This window comes from Aquila chrysaetos, chromosome 17 (genome assembly GCF_900496995.4).
Source record: "Aquila chrysaetos chrysaetos chromosome 17, bAquChr1.4, whole genome shotgun sequence".
Taxonomy (NCBI): Eukaryota; Metazoa; Chordata; class Aves; order Accipitriformes; family Accipitridae; genus Aquila; species Aquila chrysaetos.
The window spans coordinates 21325131-21343441 of NC_044020.1; the positions used below are offsets into that span (position 1 = coordinate 21325131).

General features: G+C 48.7%; 1 protein-coding gene across 2 annotated transcripts; it reads left to right on the forward strand.

Annotated features, from left to right (window-relative positions):
* The first annotated feature begins 4835 nt into the window (after positions 1-4835).
* SLC2A3 (solute carrier family 2 member 3) lies at positions 4836-16907 on the forward strand. Of its 2 annotated transcripts, none has more exons than XM_041129640.1 (10): positions 4836-4892; positions 8824-8919; positions 10269-10429; positions 10704-10944; positions 11119-11281; positions 11932-12119; positions 12498-12602; positions 13040-13141; positions 13406-13609; positions 14136-16907. In XM_041129640.1, exons 1-10 carry the CDS (start codon positions 4851-4853, stop codon positions 14349-14351), a joined length of 1518 nt encoding a protein of 505 aa, XP_040985574.1. In that variant the 5' UTR covers positions 4836-4850; the 3' UTR covers positions 14352-16907. The 2 variants fall into 2 exon arrangements, with proteins under 2 accessions (XP_040985574.1, XP_029896944.1); XM_030041084.2 differs by lacking the exon at positions 4836-4892 and adding an exon at positions 5626-5745.
* The last annotated feature ends 1404 nt before the right edge of the window (positions 16908-18311 follow it).

The following is an 18311-nucleotide window of genomic DNA, read 5'->3' on the forward strand; positions in this document are numbered from 1 at the left end:
CCCTATCCCATACCTTCTGTTCCTCCCCTGGACAGACCCCCAGCCCAACCACTCTCCTGAACTGGGTGTATTTTCCTATTGCTATGCTGCCATTCAGGACTTTGCTAGGAAATTGTCTTTGTAATTTTATTCCTTGGTACAGTTTTTTCCCTCTACTTATGCTAATTTGGTTTTTTATTGAACTTCATTAACCAGGTTGTTTTCTTACGTTGCCCTTCAAATTCAGTTTCTTGCTCGGGGTGGAGAAAACCATGGTGAGATGCAGTGGCTGATATATAAAAAAACCTCACTACAGATATTTTGGCCAAAGCCTCTCGCTCCTGCCCTGCAGCCTCCTGCTAGCTCACCCCTGAGCTCCCATCACAGCTCTGCTCCTGCTTCCACTCCCCAGCTGCTGCAGCATCCATCCCAGTCTGGGACTGGGACGTGGGCTTTGGGGCAGTTTCGGACATAGTTCACCTGTTGCCTCCATGTTCCAGAAAAAAGGAGGCAGAAACTGAGAGAGATCATAAGAAGGGCAGTTGCTTATGGAAATGATATATTTACAGCATTCTGCACGAGTCACATGCACATACTTCATTACTGCTATTCTTAGATGTGGACCAATGTTAGAATAAAACAAGATAAACAGATAGCACAAGAAAAAGGCAAATGCACAGATACATGGCTCTTCTTTTTGCTAGAAAGCTGGGTTGCCCAGGCAACATCTAGCAGAAAAAAGTAGGCTTGTGGCCTAGGTGGTGGGCAGAAGTCTTCTTCCGATCAGATCAAGAGGACAAGGCCTGAAGTATTATGGGGGGTGGGACTAGGAAACCTTAGATGACTTTCTCGGAGTTGTCACGTCTCTCACGTAGCACCAAGATAGATACAGGAAACAGAACTTTCAATCTGATGCTAGTGTTTATCTAGGTCTCCAGCATGTTGGTTTCTGCAGAACTATTCATTTTTCTAACAAAGGTTACTTCCCCTTTGCAAGCGATTGTTAGGGTATTAAAAACTTTTGACTTCAGTGATTTGATTAATTGATCAGGTTAATTAGGAAAGTTTTCAGAGACATTAGCTCCAACCTACATTTCACCGTGGTAGAGAGCAGAGGTTAAAGGTGACTTTGGTTTAATGCCATGATCTCTCCAGTGCTGTGCCTGTGCTCTCCTATTTGGGTAATTCTGCAATTTCCTCCTGTACCTCTCTGTCTGTGTTCATCTTTTCTATCTATTCACCTGTTATCCCTTTTCCTCTGGTGCTTTGCTGCTGCCTTGCCCTTCCTTTTCTCTTTCATTCCTCTCCCTTGCCTTTCTAATCTGTTTTAGTGCTTGCTTTCTTCCCCTCCTTATGCCTTTTCCTTTCTTTTTGTTTTTCCCTTCTGTTTCTCTATTGGTTCTCTTCTCACTCTCTTAACCCCCTGTTGTCTACGGGCCAACCTACTCCCCACCCATCATTTTGTTTCTCTCTTTTATCTTTCCTCCTTTTTTGCCCCGCCTTCTCAGCTCCTCTCAACAATAGAACTTACTCATGGCTTGTGGGGGAAGCATCTGGCCCATGCTGGCTCTCATTCTCACTCCTTTGTTCTGAATGCTCTTTTGTTACAACAAACAGAAAAGCACAAAATCATCTCTCAAGGCAAACACTGCATAATAATCCTCCTTGTCCCTGCTCCTCTTATCTCTGAAGAATTTGTTCTCCAGGCAAAATAATAAGAAACATGAGAAAGGAGTCACTAAACTTGGAGGGGAAAGAGGGAAACTGGAAAGAGCTTCATCGTATGGGGATATGCTGACTGAAAGTTGGGCAGATATGACAAAGCAGCTAGTGTAAGGTGAAATATAGCTTGCCAGGAGCTTGGACAGCAGAGTGGTGACCCAGTGGTTGATCAGTCACTGTTGATCAGTCTCTGTTCCCATTAGGTTGTAGAGGCATGGACAGGATCAAAAATATTTTTTTTTTTTTTTTTTAGCACTCGATTTCTTGTGCCTTCTCCTCATTTGTCCCTTAAGCCAAGGCCTTGTGTATATGAAGTGTGTTTGCCAGAGAACTGTACCTGTTGGAGCTCCACTGACGTTCTCAAAAAGCCACAGCTAGGTGCCTCTGTGGGGTCACTTGCCAGCTCCAGTCTCTGAGATAAATTAAGATAAGAACAGGCTTGCCCATTGCTGGGGCTCTTGCTTAATGCTAAATAAGCATTCTCTAATTAAAACAGTTTTCCTCAGAAAATATAAGTGCCCTGGAAATGAAACATTAGTTGGCATGCACTAGTTTAGACATGCAAGTGTTCTGAAAGCTGAAAAGAAAAAAAGCTTGTTAAGCAAAAGATGAGCCTTTCCCAATCCCCATAGCTCCGTGGTTAGGATACGGGTGTTTAATGTGGGGCAGCCAGCATCAAGTTCTACCTGGGGCCGGTTCTACCTGGCCCTTCCCTTCAAAATCCTCTGGCTGGCTGGCTGCTGGCAACCTACAGTGGGCCTCCATCCTAGTGCAGTTAATGCATTTTGCATAATACACCAGTATTATATTCACAAAAACACTAGGTGGATAGTTTCAGTTGGTGCAGTATCAGATCGCTCGGCTAAGGAGGTATTAAGGTACTTCCCCCAACAGCTGATCTTCAGAATTATCTGCAATGTGGGGGGTAGGTGTGTGTCCTAGGACAGGAACAAATCTGATATTTAGGAGGAACAGGCTGTGACGCAAACTTCAAATCTAAATATTTGAGCATCAGCAGATGAATTCAGACTGGGGCAAAACTCACTGAAATGGGAGGTTGGGGTATTTTCCCCACCTTAGGGAAATTTGGGTTTTGGTGATGCATTTTGAGCTTGTGTCTCTTTCTTACCAGCTCTGTAAAGATAAAGAAGTGCCACCCACTGTGTTCTGCATCATGTGTTAGGGATTTAATTTTCAGCTAAACTCTTATTGCTTCTAAGTTGGACTGGTAGCTACGTATGTATTTAATCTAATCTTGAAGTTTGGATTGCTCAGCACTTGCAATAGTCACGTGGGTCAAGCATAAACTAGGAAAGAGGCCATTTCAGAAGAATACTTTGCGCAGTCCGAAGATTGCCTCTGAAATTTGGATATGCTTAGAGCCTCCCCAAACTTGGCAACTTCCCACACTAACCGGTAAATGACTATTTCCAGAGCTAATGCCAGAGTTTGAGACAGCTGGGTGATCAGATTCAAGGTGGAGTTTGCTGTGCTTGCAAACAAATGGAAAATAAGCTAGGAAGAAGAAAAATAAATATGAGCCAAGATTAGTCAAACAAAGAGTGTTTGGGAATTAGGGCTGGATCCGGCAGCCTGACAGAGGCAAGACTGCCACAGCTCCTTGCTCCCAGGTGCAACCAGTAGCAAGGCTGAGCATGTATTCCCTGTAGGCACATGCATAAAAACACACATATACACCACATATGTACACATATATACACGGCTGACACACAGATCTACACAGACACACAGAGCATTTACACAAACAGCACCAATGGCCTCATCCTGTTCCCCTCTCGGGCTGAGCAGGATGGAGGTCCAGTAGTAGGAAATATACATACATATATATACACAGATATATACACATCTATAGGGTGGTTGATTACAGGAGCTGGGCTCAGACACTTGGTCTGCCCCCAGATCCCAGTCTCCCCAGTTGCTGGCACCAGGGCGTATGAGACCCCAAGGCTGCAGCCCCACTCCTGTTGCTAGTACAGACCCTATCACTCGCATACACACACAAGCGTGTGTGCGTGCACGGCTGGCCAGGACTCCCCTGGTCCCTCCAGTAGCCAGCCCGCCGTGGTCTCGCCCTTAGAGACACAGACACCAGTGGGTCTCACCCCTATAGACCCCCAAACCCCATGGTCTCTCTGGCAGCTGGCTGGGACTGTCCTGGTCCCTCCGATAGGCAGCTCCATCCTTACAGGCACCCCCCAGCTCCCAGGCCACTTCACCTCCTTGCCAGCTGGCCCGGCTGGATCTTCGCTAGCGCTCACACCCTCACCTGCACGCCCGCACGCGCTGCACCACGGACGCATGGACCCCTGTGACCTGGCACTCAGACCCCCATACACACCACCCCATCCCACCCCCAAATAGAGACTACCTCACCCAGGAAAAGAGTTAAAAAGAGAATTTAATAACGAGAGCCGGCAAACTGTGCTAATCAAGCGGAGGGCAAGGCTGGACGTGTGTGCTGGCCAGCCAACAGCTTACATGCAACTGTCTCTTTTTTTCCCCTCATCCCTCCCTTTCCCCGCTTTGATTCCTCCCCTAAACATCCCCTAGTAAGTCCTGTGCAATCCCAAAATGCTCTTCTCCTGCATCCTGTAATGTGTCGGGTGCCTCTGTACTCCCCCAGTGGGAAAGGTGCTCCAGCCATTGACTCTTCCCGCTGGGTTTCACACCCGGACAATGGGGCTGATGGCTCTCCCGGGCCAGCCCTGGGGGGAGGTGGGGCCCAGGCAGGGTGTCCCTTCCTCTGAGTCCTTAATTTGGGTTGCCACCTAGCATTGTGTCCCTCTTGTCCTCTGGGTGTGTGAAAATGGGGCCTTTGATGTGCTGATGGCTCCTGCGATGGGCCTGGCAGTAGCTGGGGCAGGGAGTCTGTGCGCTTTGGGTGTGCGGATGAGCTTTTGTCACATCCCCTGAGAAAGAGAAATGTGTCCTGCACAACGGTTTTTTCTGTTGGGAGTAGTATTTTACCACCAGCACATAAACAGCCACGCAGGCAGTGAGGGCACGCGTCACCCCATTTGACCCGTGCATTTCCAGTTACGGGTAGTCAGGTGACCATACCAGATAACCAGCAAAAGTGAAATTAAGAAGCGAGTGTTCCAGTTCCCTTGAATCTTGCAACAAAAGTGATGGCTGGTCAAAAGATAATTTTCCTGAAGAGGAAAACCGGTGTAAGTCAGCTTTTTTCCCCCGCCCTTGCCCCCGGCTCCAGCTCTGAGCTGTTGCCATCTTCTGCAGTCAAAATGCTTGGCAGATTCTTAATTCAGGGAAGACTTTTACTGTTTGACAGTGGTTTTGCGTGAGGTTCAGCTCTTTGTTACTCTCCTGGCAGAGTTTGGCAATCGTTTGACCTGAAGGACGGACAGCAAATGAGTTATGAAGCAGAGTAGCGCAGTGCGATCAAAAGGGCGCAAGTTTGGGGCTAAATGCAGCTGCAGGGTCACGACTTCGGCTTTGCCCTCACAGATTCCAGCTTCGTAGCGAAAAATACATTTAAAACCAGACAAAACCTCTCCCAAAGCCAAGAACTGTGCCTCGTCCACAGCGTTGGGAGGTGGGAAGATCTAGGGAGCACGCCAGTCACCCCTATTCTGTCATTAGCTAAGGTTTGAGTGGCATCAAAAGTCTGGCAAATGCTTCTCCTCCGGGCTTGTGGCTTGTCACAAGCGCCCTGCACACCCCCCCCCCCGCCGCACAACCATGGTGGTCCGGCTGCTCTGCACGCAGCCTAATGATGTCAGTGTTAAGTCAGAAAGCGGGTGTGAGCTCACAGGACTCTCTGGTGTAGTTTTTTGGTTTTTTTTTTTTTTGACAATTACGGGAGGCCTGGGAGCTCCTCCCCGGCCCCTCCCACCCGCTGGCGGAGGCCATAAAGCCGGGGGTTCAGCGGCAGACGGCGTGTGTGCGCCGCCGCCGCCTCCTCTTCCTTGCGGGTTCCGTTAGGCGGGGGAGCGGCAGCCGTTGGCCGGCAGCCGTTCGTCGCCAGTCGTTCGCCGTTCCTCGCCGACGATGGATGCCAAGAAGGTAGGGAGGGAGGGAAGGAGAGAGGGAGGGAAGGAGGGAGGGCGGATTTCTTCCTCCTCCCCGGTGCCAGGGGGTCGGCGGGGGGCAGCCCGCCGCTCGGCTGCCCGGGAGCTTCGGCGGAGGGCCGGGGATTGGGGCGGGGGGAGGGAGGGTGTTGGTTGTCGCGACTGACGGGTGGTCGGGATTCATCGCCGCCTCCTTGTCCGCTGCCGCCGGGTGTCTGTTGGTCGTAGTGAAGATGGATGCCGGTGGTGGTGGTGCCGGCCGGTCCTTCGGCGGGTGGCTCGGGAAAAGCCCCGGCTGGGGGGGGGGACGGGGATGGGGGGGTGCGACGACCACACACCCTCTGTTCGGGAGGGGCCGGTTGTTACAGATCGGAAGATTGATTTGTTTTCGTGCGTGTGGCCTGATGATCCACATGATGCTATCTGTATTTTGCTGTATTGATCACGCGGTTTATTTTGCTGGCAGGGCAGCGCTCGTTCGTCCCAGGGTTCGTGATGCTAAAAGGGGTGTTACTCTTAAAAGCGTTTTTTTGTGGCGGTGGTACGGCTTCTGAGAATGGTATTTTTAAATTTGAAGAAGAAAAGCAAAGCAGCATATCCTTTCCCCCTTTCTCCGTTGGAGAGCAGGGGACGGAGCCGTTCCCGGTACCGTAGTTCATCCGCAGCTGGAGCGCGGCGCGCAGCAGCGGAGTGAGCTAATGACTGCCCGCGTTTGAGTGCATCGAGGGGGAAAAGCAGGCAGGCGTGAGGGAAGACGGACAGCAAATATCCAGCTGAACCCGGCGCTGGATGCCGGGGGATTACAGTTACGGAGGAACGGCAGAACCAGGGGGGCCCGGGGCCCTCACCGCCATGTTGGTGGGAGGTGCGGGTAGTGTGAGGAGATGAGGCAGAGGGAAGGAGAGCATCTGGTCAAGGTCGCTCAGAGGAGGGCTGGGAGGCCGCTTTAGCTGGGTTCAACAAGTTGCGCTGCTGTGAGGTTCCAGACGGTGAAGGGAGGGGGGTGGTGGTGGTGAGAATCATCTCCTGGATACTGAACGCTACTGATGCCTGTGGTCGGAGGGACCAGTGGTGGTCTGAATTCCTTGCTGGTGTATAGACCTCAGCGTTGAGCCTTTGGGTGGGGTGGGTGTAGGTGTACTATTTCTGAGCTCCCTGTTTGCCTTTTGGGAAGTGAGGCCCTTCCAGCAGTAACAAATGATCCATACATTAGATCGCGGTCTGGCTCACTGGAAGGGATGGGTCAGGCCATGTGATGTCGAGGTGGTAGGAGATGAATAGCAGGCAATGGAGCCGTAGCCCAGAGAAGGGAGTATGAAAGAGGGTAGAACTAACCTCCTTATAGCTTATGTATGTACCGTGGAGGTAAGGGGTACCCTATGGTCCCTGCTGCACCCAGAAGAAAAAGGCCAGCTGTGACCACTGCAAGCTGTGACAAAGCAGAGCCCTGGGTGGGGGGAAAGATGCTCTTGTGTTGAGTCACTGTGTTGAAAATGTGGAGAGCTGGATTTTGTCCTCGGCTTTAGCTATACCTGCTGACTAGGGATGACCTGGCCTGGAGTCCTAAAAGTGCTTAGATGTCTTAATGCCCTTTTACGGGCATCCAGGTGCTTTGAAAGAGCTGTGTCCGTGTGGTTCTGTGCCAAAATTCCTTGCGACAAAAGTGAAGGGAGGGGTCACAGGGTGGCAGGGAGGAGAAGGCCTAGATCACCTAGGGTGTGAATGCTACCCCGGGAATCATCTGCCCTGGCAAGAAAAGGATCTTGTCCCCTTTGTCCCCATCACCAACCTCAGCAGCCTGAGATATTTACATGATGTAGGTGGGGGAAACCATGCCTGAGAGTAATTTCCCCACTTTCTGTTTACTGGGGCTTAACTAGCAGCTGCATAAGGGTTGTGCAGGCCAGAAGCACCTACATGCTTGGCTTCAAAGATTGGAAAAGGTGGTATGAGCACTGGCAGAAGGTTATTGGCAAAAATTTTAGACAGTCTTGGGAGCCACTGCCCCTGGAGCTGAGCTGGAAAATGAGAGACTGGAAGAGCTGTGACAGTAGGCCCCATGGAGTACTTTTCTCTCCTCTGCCAGCCTTGGGACAATAATTGGATAGTCTTGGAAAAAAGACTGTTAATATTTTTGGAAAAGCTTCCAGTCCCTCCTGAGACAGAAACATGATCTTTCCAAATTGTACCAAGTCAAGAACTGGCTGTCTAAGTGCCAGCTCCTGAGTCACCTGCTCCCCCACGCCTCCCTAACACAGAGCCGGCTTAAATGCCACAAGCTTTAAAAACTTAGAAAATGTCAGATGCTTTTCACTGACACTTAATTTTCTCAGTCTGTGGGTCTTCTGATGTTGGACCTTCAAGCTCTGAGGGCTCAGCAGTTTTTATTTTAATAAATAGAGATTCACATATACTTAAATTCCAGGGACTGTGCTTCATTTAAAATACCAAGTATTGCCACAGCTTCAAGAGAAATAAGCGGGAAGGTTGGCAGCACTGGTGCTGCCTCCTGTCGTGCCAGGTGCCCTGGGGCAGGGTTGGGAAGCTCCAGCCTGGGAAAAGCAGGCCTGATGCTGAAGAATGCATGTTTTAACTGTTAGGAGCGGCTGCCAGTATAGCTCGTGGGCAGATTTGAGACTCGGTTTATGGGAACTTGTCAGCTGGCATGGGGAAGAGTTAGACCCTTGTTTCATGACATGCCAGAGATCAGCAAAAGCTTTTCTGTAAAGCAGATCAACCCAAAATAACAGCCACTAATGCAGCCGGTGTATTCATTACTAATGAGCTGAGAATAGTTGATGCAGGTCAGGAGATAATAAAGGGGAGGTCCTGACGGGCCCTCCTACTTCCAGTCACAGAACTTTTTCCAGCTGTACAGTTGCATCTCCCTTTCCGGGGTCTCTGCTACTGGTACCCACCCTTGCTGGATAAAAGCCTGTTCCCTGCCCTTGGCACACTTGCGCATGGCACCTATGAGCTGCAGCTGCCGTTTATGCTGAAGAGAAACTTGGGTTGTGTAGAAAGCATGAATAACCAAATTAACTAAATAATTGTTTTCTTTCTCTTTCCACAGAAAATCACAGCACCCCTTATCTATGCTGTTTCCATTGCTGCCATTGGATCTCTCCAGTTTGGGTACAACACTGGTGTCATCAATGCTCCCGAGAAGGTGAGAGGGAGAATGAGTTGGAGAGATGGTATGAGTAAGGGGCTGATGGGAAAACAGAGGTGTATAAAGGAGAAGAGCTGTCTCCCAAGCAGCTAATAATTTGGTTCTGGTTTATGAAGTCAAGAAGACATTCAAAACCCCCCCTCAACTACAACAATGGACAGGAGGGGTAAAGTTTTGCAGAGGAGAGAGAGCAAGCAGAGGTTAATTCTCTTAATTAGGACTGCAGAGGGGGCAGGAGGCCTCCATCTGCCATTTCCTGGTAGGTCTATGTTCAGTGTGTGGAGGAATGTGAGCCACTTCAGTTTTGAGTCAGAATAAACCAGCCATGGCAGAAGGAATGTAGAGAGCAGCATGCAGAAAACAGTTGAGGGTTCGTAGGGATTACAGTTGCTCTAGTTTAGTTTATCTCAGGGACCATCTCGGCCTTCTTTATTTGTTTATTCATTCCTTGTGTTAAGTGTGGATTCAGTGCTTGTAAAAGGGTTGTGACTGGGGCACTCTGATCAAATCATCTCATGACTGTAGCCTAAGAAAGAAGAGAAGAGATGAAGAAAAGGAGAAATGTGGTTTCCTTGTAACTATAAGATGGTTCCTCTCTCTCAGGAACTGAGTCACCAATACCACATCCACCCCGTCTCCGGGAATAGATGTCACATCACCGGGGGTGGGAAGGGGGGGGGGGCGGTCCTCCCTAGCTAATGTCCTGCTGCCGTCTAGTGGGGGCAGACACTGAGGCCACGTCCTCCTCAGCCCTTGCAGAATTTCTTTCCTTCATTATCAAAGGGGATGCCCCAGAAATCAGCAGCACAGCCCTGTCACATCCCCATGGGGCAGTGAAGTATTGTTTTACATAATGCTGCAGTTTTTCAGTATTCTGTAAATGAAGTGAAACTTTCTGTGTCTCTTAAACCATTTCCATGCCAGAAAGCCTGTCCCTGCCACCAGAGTTCTGGTATTGCCAGAAATGTTCCCTTCCATTCTCTGGTCACGTTTTCTTGCTCCCTCTCACTCCCAACTGTCTCGCGCTCCCTCCCAAGCACCACGAGTGACTCACATCATCCAGAAGATGAGCCTGTTTTCCTTGATGAACACTGGCCCACACCCCCATGTTCAGTGAAGCAACCTCTCCCTCGCCATACTGCTACCTGTCTACTGAAAGTTCCTCTTTCTGCACCCTCATCTTCCCCTTGTATGACTTGTTGCTGCCTACTGAATTTTTGGGGTCTATCCTTGCTTCTTGACTCCATGAAAACAGAAGGAAGACCTCAGGAGCAATCTCCCCTCTCCCCAGTGCAAAATGCCTCCCACTGGATTGTAACTCTGTCCCCATCTGGTTTCTCTTGCAGATCATCCGGAGCTTCTTCAACAGAACCCTGTCAGAACGGAGCGGGGAGGCTGTCTCCCCAGAGCTCCTCACCTCTCTGTGGTCCCTTTCCGTGGCCATCTTCTCGGTAGGAGGTATGATTGGCTCCTTCTCAGTCAGCCTGTTCGTCAACAGGTTTGGCAGGTGAGTTGGGAAGAAAGGTTCAAGCCATTGGGGAGTTTTTCCCTTCTACAAGGGAGTGTTGAGAGGAAGGGAGGAGGAGGAGGCTGGGGAGGAAGCAAGAATATGTGGGCTGCAAAAACAAAGGGTTGCAGGCCAAGGCAGGAGCTGAACGGGAATTACTCTGTTCTCCTCCCACCCCGAGATGGGGCGTCATGGGTAGGTTTACCCCTCTCCCAGTGATTTTCCTACTGTATTTGCCAGTTTAAGCTCAGTCTTGACATCTTTACCCTGGCAGGAGGAACTCCATGCTACTGGTGAACGTCTTGGCCTTTGCTGGTGGCACTCTCATGGCCTTCTCCAAGATGGCAAAGGCAGTGGAGATGCTGATTATTGGCCGCTTCGTTATCGGCCTCTTCTGTGGTCTCTGCACTGGTTTTGTGCCCATGTACATCAGTGAAGTGTCGCCCACCAGCCTCCGTGGAGCCTTTGGCACCCTGAACCAGCTGGGCATTGTTGTGGGCATCCTGGTGGCCCAGGTAAGGCTGACACAACCCGATCCTGCCCTCAGGGGAACGGAGGGCTGGGGGGGCCGAGGTGGGCTGCGCTCGCCATTGGGTGCTACGGTATGTGGCCCTGTCATACCCACTGGGGTGGGGATGAGGAATTGGGAGTATTTCAATCACTCTATTTCCCTCCAATTCTTGGTGTAGATCTTTGGCCTGGAGGCAATCATGGGGACTGAAGCACTTTGGCCACTGCTTTTGGGGTTCACGGTTCTCCCAGCAGTCCTGCAGTGCGTGGCTCTTCTTTTCTGCCCTGAGAGCCCCCGTTTCCTATTGATCAACAAGATGGAGGAAGAGAAAGCGCAAGCAGGTGAGAACTCATCTCTGAAGGGGCAGGGCTGTCTTCTGGCTCCCTGCCTGCACTGAACTTGAGTGGGAAGCCAGGACTGACTCCGGAGCCTGTGGTGGATCAGGGTGTGACTCCTGGCGGGCACCAAGCCTGCCCTCCCATCCTTCAGGGTGCACCGGTGCCAGAAAGTGTGGGAAACCTGGCATCCCAACAGAGGCTCCGGGTGGGATTAAGGTGTGAGGAGTGGCACCTGGCCTGGTGGGATGTAGCAGGGCTAGCCACTGCAGCTCTGTCAGCTCCTCCTGGAAGGCAGGGAATAGGCTGACATTTAACAAGGAGCTTGGAGGGTGTTTCCCTTTCCTACCGCAGAGGGCTGGAGTCGGCTCTGGCAAACGTGTGAACAGAATTAGGGATCAAATGTAAGTTTCGAGATCAAGCAACATGAGCAGGACCTGGGCCTGGTTTCCATGCTGATCACAGCACCCCAGCCTCTGGGTTGAAAAGATGAGCAAGGCTGCATGTAGAGGCTCGGTCTTTCCCACCCAGCAGGCCCAAACACGGACTGGCAGGTGGTCCAGTCTTCCCAGTGTGCCCTCCCTGAAATAGCAGGACAGGGGAACCTACTGGTCTTGGGTGTATTTTACCTGGCATTTTTTGATTCCTCCCTCCAGTTCTCCAGAAGCTCCGTGGTACGCAGGATGTGTCTCAAGACATCCTGGAGATGAAAGAAGAGAGTGCTAAAATGTCCCAGGAAAAGAAGGCAACTGTGCCAGAGCTCTTCCGTTCTCCAAACTACCGTCAAGCCATTATCATTGCCATCATGCTGCAGCTCTCCCAACAGCTCTCGGGCATCAATGCTGTGAGTTATCTTCCTGTCCTATCTGCTGGGTCTCCCTTATCTCTGGCTACACTTGCACTTGCTACTAATGTTGAGAGAACTGTGCTTCCAAAAACCTGTTTGCGCCTTGACTGGAGGTCACTGTTTTGAGATACTGCAGAGATTGCTAAAATGAAAGGTGGAGATTATACTGCCTTTCACTTTTCCCCCGCACACCCTGGCAAGACATTGCGGCCTTGCACCAAGTGAATGAACCTTGACTGGAAGCATACTGTTTTATACTGCTCAGTGCTTCTTAGAAACTCCCTGTTGGGCCTGCAAGCCATTAGGCAGAGAATGAGGGACATGCTCTCAAACACTGGAATCCTGACGGTGTCCAACTTTTGCTTCTCTTCCCAGGTATTCTATTACTCTACGGGGATTTTTGAAAGAGCTGGTATCACACAGCCTGTGTATGCCACTATTGGAGCTGGCGTGGTAAACACCATCTTCACTGTTGTGTCGGTAAGTGGAACAGGGCCTTACGGTGAGAGGTAACATGTCTGCCTGGGCTTTTCTGGGAGGTGTGACTGAAGACAGGCAGCCAGGCTGCGGCAAAGCATTGGGCTAGGCAATGGCCTATAAGAGCAAAGAAAAGAATGCATTAAATGCATTGTGGGAGGAGAGGAGGGGAGGAAAACCTATAGCTATCCTTTTAGAAGAAAGGGAGGGTGAAAAGGAGTGCATGGGGGAAAATGATGAGAGAAGGCAGTAGCAAGAACCAGAGAGGAAAAAGTTATACCAAGGATGGAGCAGCCTGGTGACCTGCACCGAGATCACCACTGGCACTGAGGGCTACAGGCAGATAAAAGAAAGGTGCAGGGCACACTGAGTAAGGGAGCCTCTTCTGCTCTTGCTGCTGAAGTAATGGATTTCTTTTTCTCCTTCTGCCATGTTTCTAGCTGTTCCTGGTGGAGCGTGCAGGGCGCAGGACCCTCCATTTAGTTGGTTTGGGTGGCATGGCTGTCTGTGCTGTTCTTATGACCATCGCTTTAGCTCTGAAGGTGAGTAATTAGTGTTCTTGTCTAGGCTGACCCCAGCAGGGACCTTTATAAGACTATACATCTGCCTTGCCCTGCAGTTCTGCCCTGCTGGCAGGTGCAGCTGGGGCTAGAGCTGAGTGTGCGGCAGAGAGCACAACTTCCTAACTGTGGAAACTGTGCCACAGTGTTCACAGTGCAGCTGAGGAAGTTGTGACATGGGAGATGGTATTGTGCTGTGCCGTGTTTGCCTCAAATTGCAGCTGATCATGTTTTGTTCTCTTGCAGGACACTGTGGAGTGGATCAGGTACATCAGCATCATTGCCACTTTTGGCTTTGTGGCTCTCTTTGAGATTGGCCCTGGCCCTATCCCCTGGTTCATCGTGGCAGAACTCTTCAGCCAGGGCCCACGGCCTGCAGCCATGGCAGTGGCTGGTTGTTCCAACTGGACCTCTAATTTCTTGGTGGGAATGCTTTTCCCCTATGCAGAGGTAAGGACCCGGTTTGCAAAGCACTGTGAGAGTGCTGCAGCATTGGAATAGGTGTCCAGAGTGGTTGCAGAATCTCCACCCTTGGAGACTTCAAAACATGACTGTATGACCCTGAAGAACCTGATCTCTCCTTGAAGTTGTCCCTGCTTTGAGCAGAGGGCTGGTCAGTCTTCCAGAGGTCCCTGATTCTGTGTTCTGATTGTTACTGAAGGTTAAGAGTGTTGCAGCTCACCTTTATATTCTGTCCGAACTGCTTGTAGCTTACAAATAGTTGGAAGAGCCATCTTAATTAGCACATCAAGGCTTTCCCTTTAAAAGCCTTAATTTTTTTCCACCTCCAGGAACATTGAAGTGTTTCAGAAGCCCACAGGAACCCACTTTTTCTCAACAAAGCATTTTTTAAAATGAAATTAAGGGCACTGTTGGAGGAAGGTGTTAGAATTTTGACCTGTCAACAGCAAATGACCTTGCATTTAGGTTTATGAGCTTTTCAAATTAAAACCTTGTGCTTTTCTCTTCCCTGCAGAAACTATGTGGCTCCTATGTCTTCCTCATCTTCCTTGTTTTCCTGGTCATCTTCTTTATCTTTACATTCTTCAAAGTGCCGGAGACCAAGGGCAGGACTTTTGAAGACATCTCCAGGGGCTTTGAAGGACGAGGAGAAGCCAGCCCCTCATCACCTGTAGAGAAGAACCCCATGGTGGAGCTGAACAGCATACAACCTGACAAAGAAGTTGCCTAAGATTCACAACACACCCCTTCGTCGACTCTTACATGCTTAAAGAGTCATTAAAGGAATGAGCAAAGAAAACAATGAGAACTGGGACATTTTTTCCCCCCCCTCAATTGCTGCTATTTTCTTCTTTGCACCCACATACTCGCCCATTCCGCCAGGCTTACCAGCATTAAGCAAATCTGATATGGGTGATCCCATTTTCAAGTACTGGAAGGCACCTGGCACTTGCAAAAATAGTCTCATCTTCCCTGTCACAAACATCAGGAGAAGAGAGAAGAGCTGGCAATATTTTTGCTTTTCTCACCTATAATTGCTATTTGGGGTTAACATATTTATGCACGCAGTGACTGTCATGTATTTGAATCTAACTACTATTTTTGTAGTGAGTTGAAGTGACCCACTAAACAAGTCCCCGGCCCTTTGAGTCTACTGTGTGTGTGTGTGCAGTGTTACACTGGAATTTAACAAGCCTACCAAAAAGCCATCTCCTTGCTTTTTTCCTATCCAGTGTGCACTTTTTTCAGCCTCAGGAAAAAGGGGACCAAGTTACATGCATATTTTTTCCTGCTCTTTTATTTTTTTGTATAGACAGACTGAAAGCATACTTTTACTTAAGTTTATTTATTTGTATGTCACTTTGTAAATATTTATTTTTTTAATGGTGTACAAAAATGTACAGATAATGAAATTGAAGATGTTTAAGAGAAATAGCTATTCTAACAAAAGATGCTGTAGACTTGAGGTGCAATAAGACTGTAAAGGAGAAATGTGGACCTGGACAGGAGATTGGGCCTTTTGGATGGTATGTACAACAGAGCCAATTGTGCACATCACTTAAGTTATTTGTGCCCTCTGGAAAGAAATTCAAACAATTGTGTACTAGTGAGAAGAGGTATGCTTGTTTGTCCACCAAAATCTCTGTTATTTGGGATTTTTGGGGTGGCAATTTTAAATATTGTTGATTGGAAAGTGTGGCATTGCAACAAATGGGTGTTTATACTTTTAGTCATGGTTAAGCATTCTATGGGATGGTTGAGGGTGGTGATTGCAATTCAGAAGGTAACTTTTCCTGCCTTCTCTTAATTTTATTTTTTTGGCTTTTCTGCTGTATTCTAGTGGGTCTGAAAGTCTGAAATTTGCAGGTTGTTATTTAAAGGTGTGTGAGGATAAAAATTATTTTCCAAAGCTGTATTTTCTTAGCAATTGTTATAAATATTAGACAGGCATGTAGCATGACCCTTCTGGACACGGGCATGGTCAGTTATGGCATGTGTAAGTTCATAAAGGGGGAGGTGCAGGACTAGAGACCAGAGCTACTGGAACTTGCTAGCTTAGCAGCGTGGAAGGTTTGTAGTGCTCAGTGCACCGGTTGGTGGCAGGCCAAATGTTTTTTGCCCCACGTGTCCTCTCTGGAAGATCTGCATGATGTTGTTGTGATGCTCAGCAGTGTGCAGCATGCTGTGTAGATGTGTACAGCTCTGTAATAGTGCCTCTGTTAAAAGGGATATGGCAGACAGTAATTGTACACCAGTAAATATTGGTCTCCCTGCTTGTCATGCTGCTAGGCAATCGAGAGCATGTATACACCTACCCTTGCTGCCAGGCTAGCACAGTTCAGTTCAGGAAGGCAAAAAGTAGCACATATGGTATACTTGCAATCAAGGGGTGGCAGCTTTGCTTCACTGACTTGCAGCGCTCTGTTGAGAGAAACTCCAGGCCCGTGTCTGTCCAGAGCTGCATAAGCTGTCTAAAGGTAGCACAGAGGTAGGTCCAATTTAAATTCCTCCTCTTAAGATCTTCAGACCTGATCAAACTCAGGTCTACCTGCAAACTCATGCTGGAGTTCATCACTGGATATCCTAGAAGAGAGGCAGCCCACAGATTCCAAGGTGGGTGAAAGGAAGAAAGGCTCAAAGGCAGGAATGACAGCAAAATTGTAGCATGGATAGCCCAAGCTTTCTTGACAACACACTGCTTCAGAGCAGGTCAGAGAAGTTCCCATTGATGTATATTCTGGGGGCGTGTATCTGGCATTTTCAGTAACTAGGGTGATGACATTTCTACCTTCCCTAATGAGAAATAGTTGCAAAGATCAGTAAAATTTGCTGCTGTGAAATACTTCCTGTGACTTCATTTGAAATATGCCAGGTTTGCACAATGCAATCCTATTACATGCAGTTTTCCCTAGCTTTCTATCAGGCTTCCATGCCAGCTATTTATTCTTGGACGTCTTATATAAGACTTCTTTTCCAACTTTGATATTTTGGCTCAGTTATACAGATTTCTGTGCCCTTCCTTTGACCCTCCAGCACTTCCAGATGTGATATTTCTACATGGGCATCTGTATGTTAGGAAATTCCCCCTACAGCTGTGCATAAGAGCATTCCATACTTTGCATCAGAGATGTGTGGTGGCTTGGACCGAAATGTGTAGGTCTTTCTCACGTGGTATCTCTTTGTTATTTTCTTTTTTCTGTAACAGCATTGTAAGTATTTTGGATGGGTTTTATATCCTTATTAATGTGGTTGTTTCTTGTTTTTAAAATAAAAACTATAGAACTAAGTATCTGGTTTGGATTTTACCTTACCCTGTAGGTCTTCTGGTTCTTACTCCTTTATCACAGCCTGGGACTACATCCTGGAATGTCCCCAACTTCTGCCCTGCAACCTTTCTGGCTAGCCCAGCGCCTGGATTTGCTGTTTTATTCTAGTGGAAATTACCATTTTGCTCAGCCTCCATGCATATCATATCACCTCACTAAATTCCCTTACTACTTATTCCTTAGGAGTTTTTAAACTAGAAAGATGTGCTTCTCTGGCTCTTGTTTGCCTGAATCCTTTTGTTTGCATCCAAATCCTTTCCCAGTATATCTCAGTAACAGAAGGGGAGAGGAAAGCGGCTGGAGGTTAGGAGTCCTGCCCAGAGCTAAAACACCTGAGACTTCTGCCCCTGCCCTCTCCCGAGAGTGGTCCTCAACTTCTGTGCCACTGAAGAGGGAGTCCTCCCTGTAAATGATGCTTTCCTCCCTTTGTCTGGCAGTGACCTTAACGTCCTCCTCAGAAGTCTTGCCTGTGTACACTCAGTCCTGGGTGCCTGAAAGCAGCAGGGTGACAAAGAGGAAACCCCAATGCCTGGACAGAGGCCAGTCCCCAGGAGCTGCTCCCTTACCCTGGGGGCTGTGGCACTGCTGACCCACTGGAGGTCTGTGGGGTGCTCTCACCCATGGCTCTCTTGCCTCGAGAGTACCGAGCACCCACCTATTGCCATGAGGCAACAAGCTCTTGTTCTAGTGCACTCCTTTCCCTGTCCTACAGCCATCTTACAAGCCCAAGGAGTCTGTACCTGTGTTAAAATATCCTTCAGAGGAAGAGGATGGAGGGAAGGGAGAGAAAGATGACAGAACCCAAAGTATCCTGGAGGGAGAATCAGGCTAATACAACTCAAGTCAGCAGGCTCCAGCAAACAGTAGGGAAGTCTGAAAAAGCTCAGCATAACACAGAGGCAGTACCAGCTTTCTGAAACCTGACATTACCAACCGCTGCGTGCTCCTAGCTCATGCCTGTGTTTTGCACAGTTTGCTACATAACCAGCCTCAGAGCTGGGGAGTGCTCTGGGCTAAGCTGTGCATGATTGTTTTTCAACTCTGTGGCTGAGCTGAAAAAACCAAAACCCAGCTGTCTAAACTCATGAGGATATCTAGGTCAAACTTAACCCTAACATTTCTGTTTTATTGTCAAAATGGGAACCAGAGAGCAAAATCGTTCAGGGCCAGAGCACATGATTCACTGAGCCCTAAATTAATGTTTTGTGTAGTTTTTGTGATAAACTTCTGGTTGGGGAATGAGTCTTTGTTTTACATGTGGCTATTTTATTTCTGAAAGTTGTAAGGAAGCTTCAAGAGGAAAAGCTGTTTGCAATTAAATGGCTTGAATGCTTGAAGATGGGTTGTTTTCAGCTGAAACTCTT

Excerpts from the sequence above, each read along its gene's own strand:
- SLC2A3 (XM_041129640.1), top strand. The coding sequence starts at position 4,851 with ATGGCTGGTCAAAAGATAATTTTCCTGAAGAGGAAAACCGGT. Across the intron at positions 10,945-11,118 it reads TGGGCATCCTGGTGGCCCAG|ATCTTTGGCCTGGAGGCAAT; the intron begins GTAAGGCTGACA and ends TTCTTGGTGTAG. Across the intron at positions 13,142-13,405 it reads CCATCGCTTTAGCTCTGAAG|GACACTGTGGAGTGGATCAG; the intron begins GTGAGTAATTAG and ends GTTCTCTTGCAG.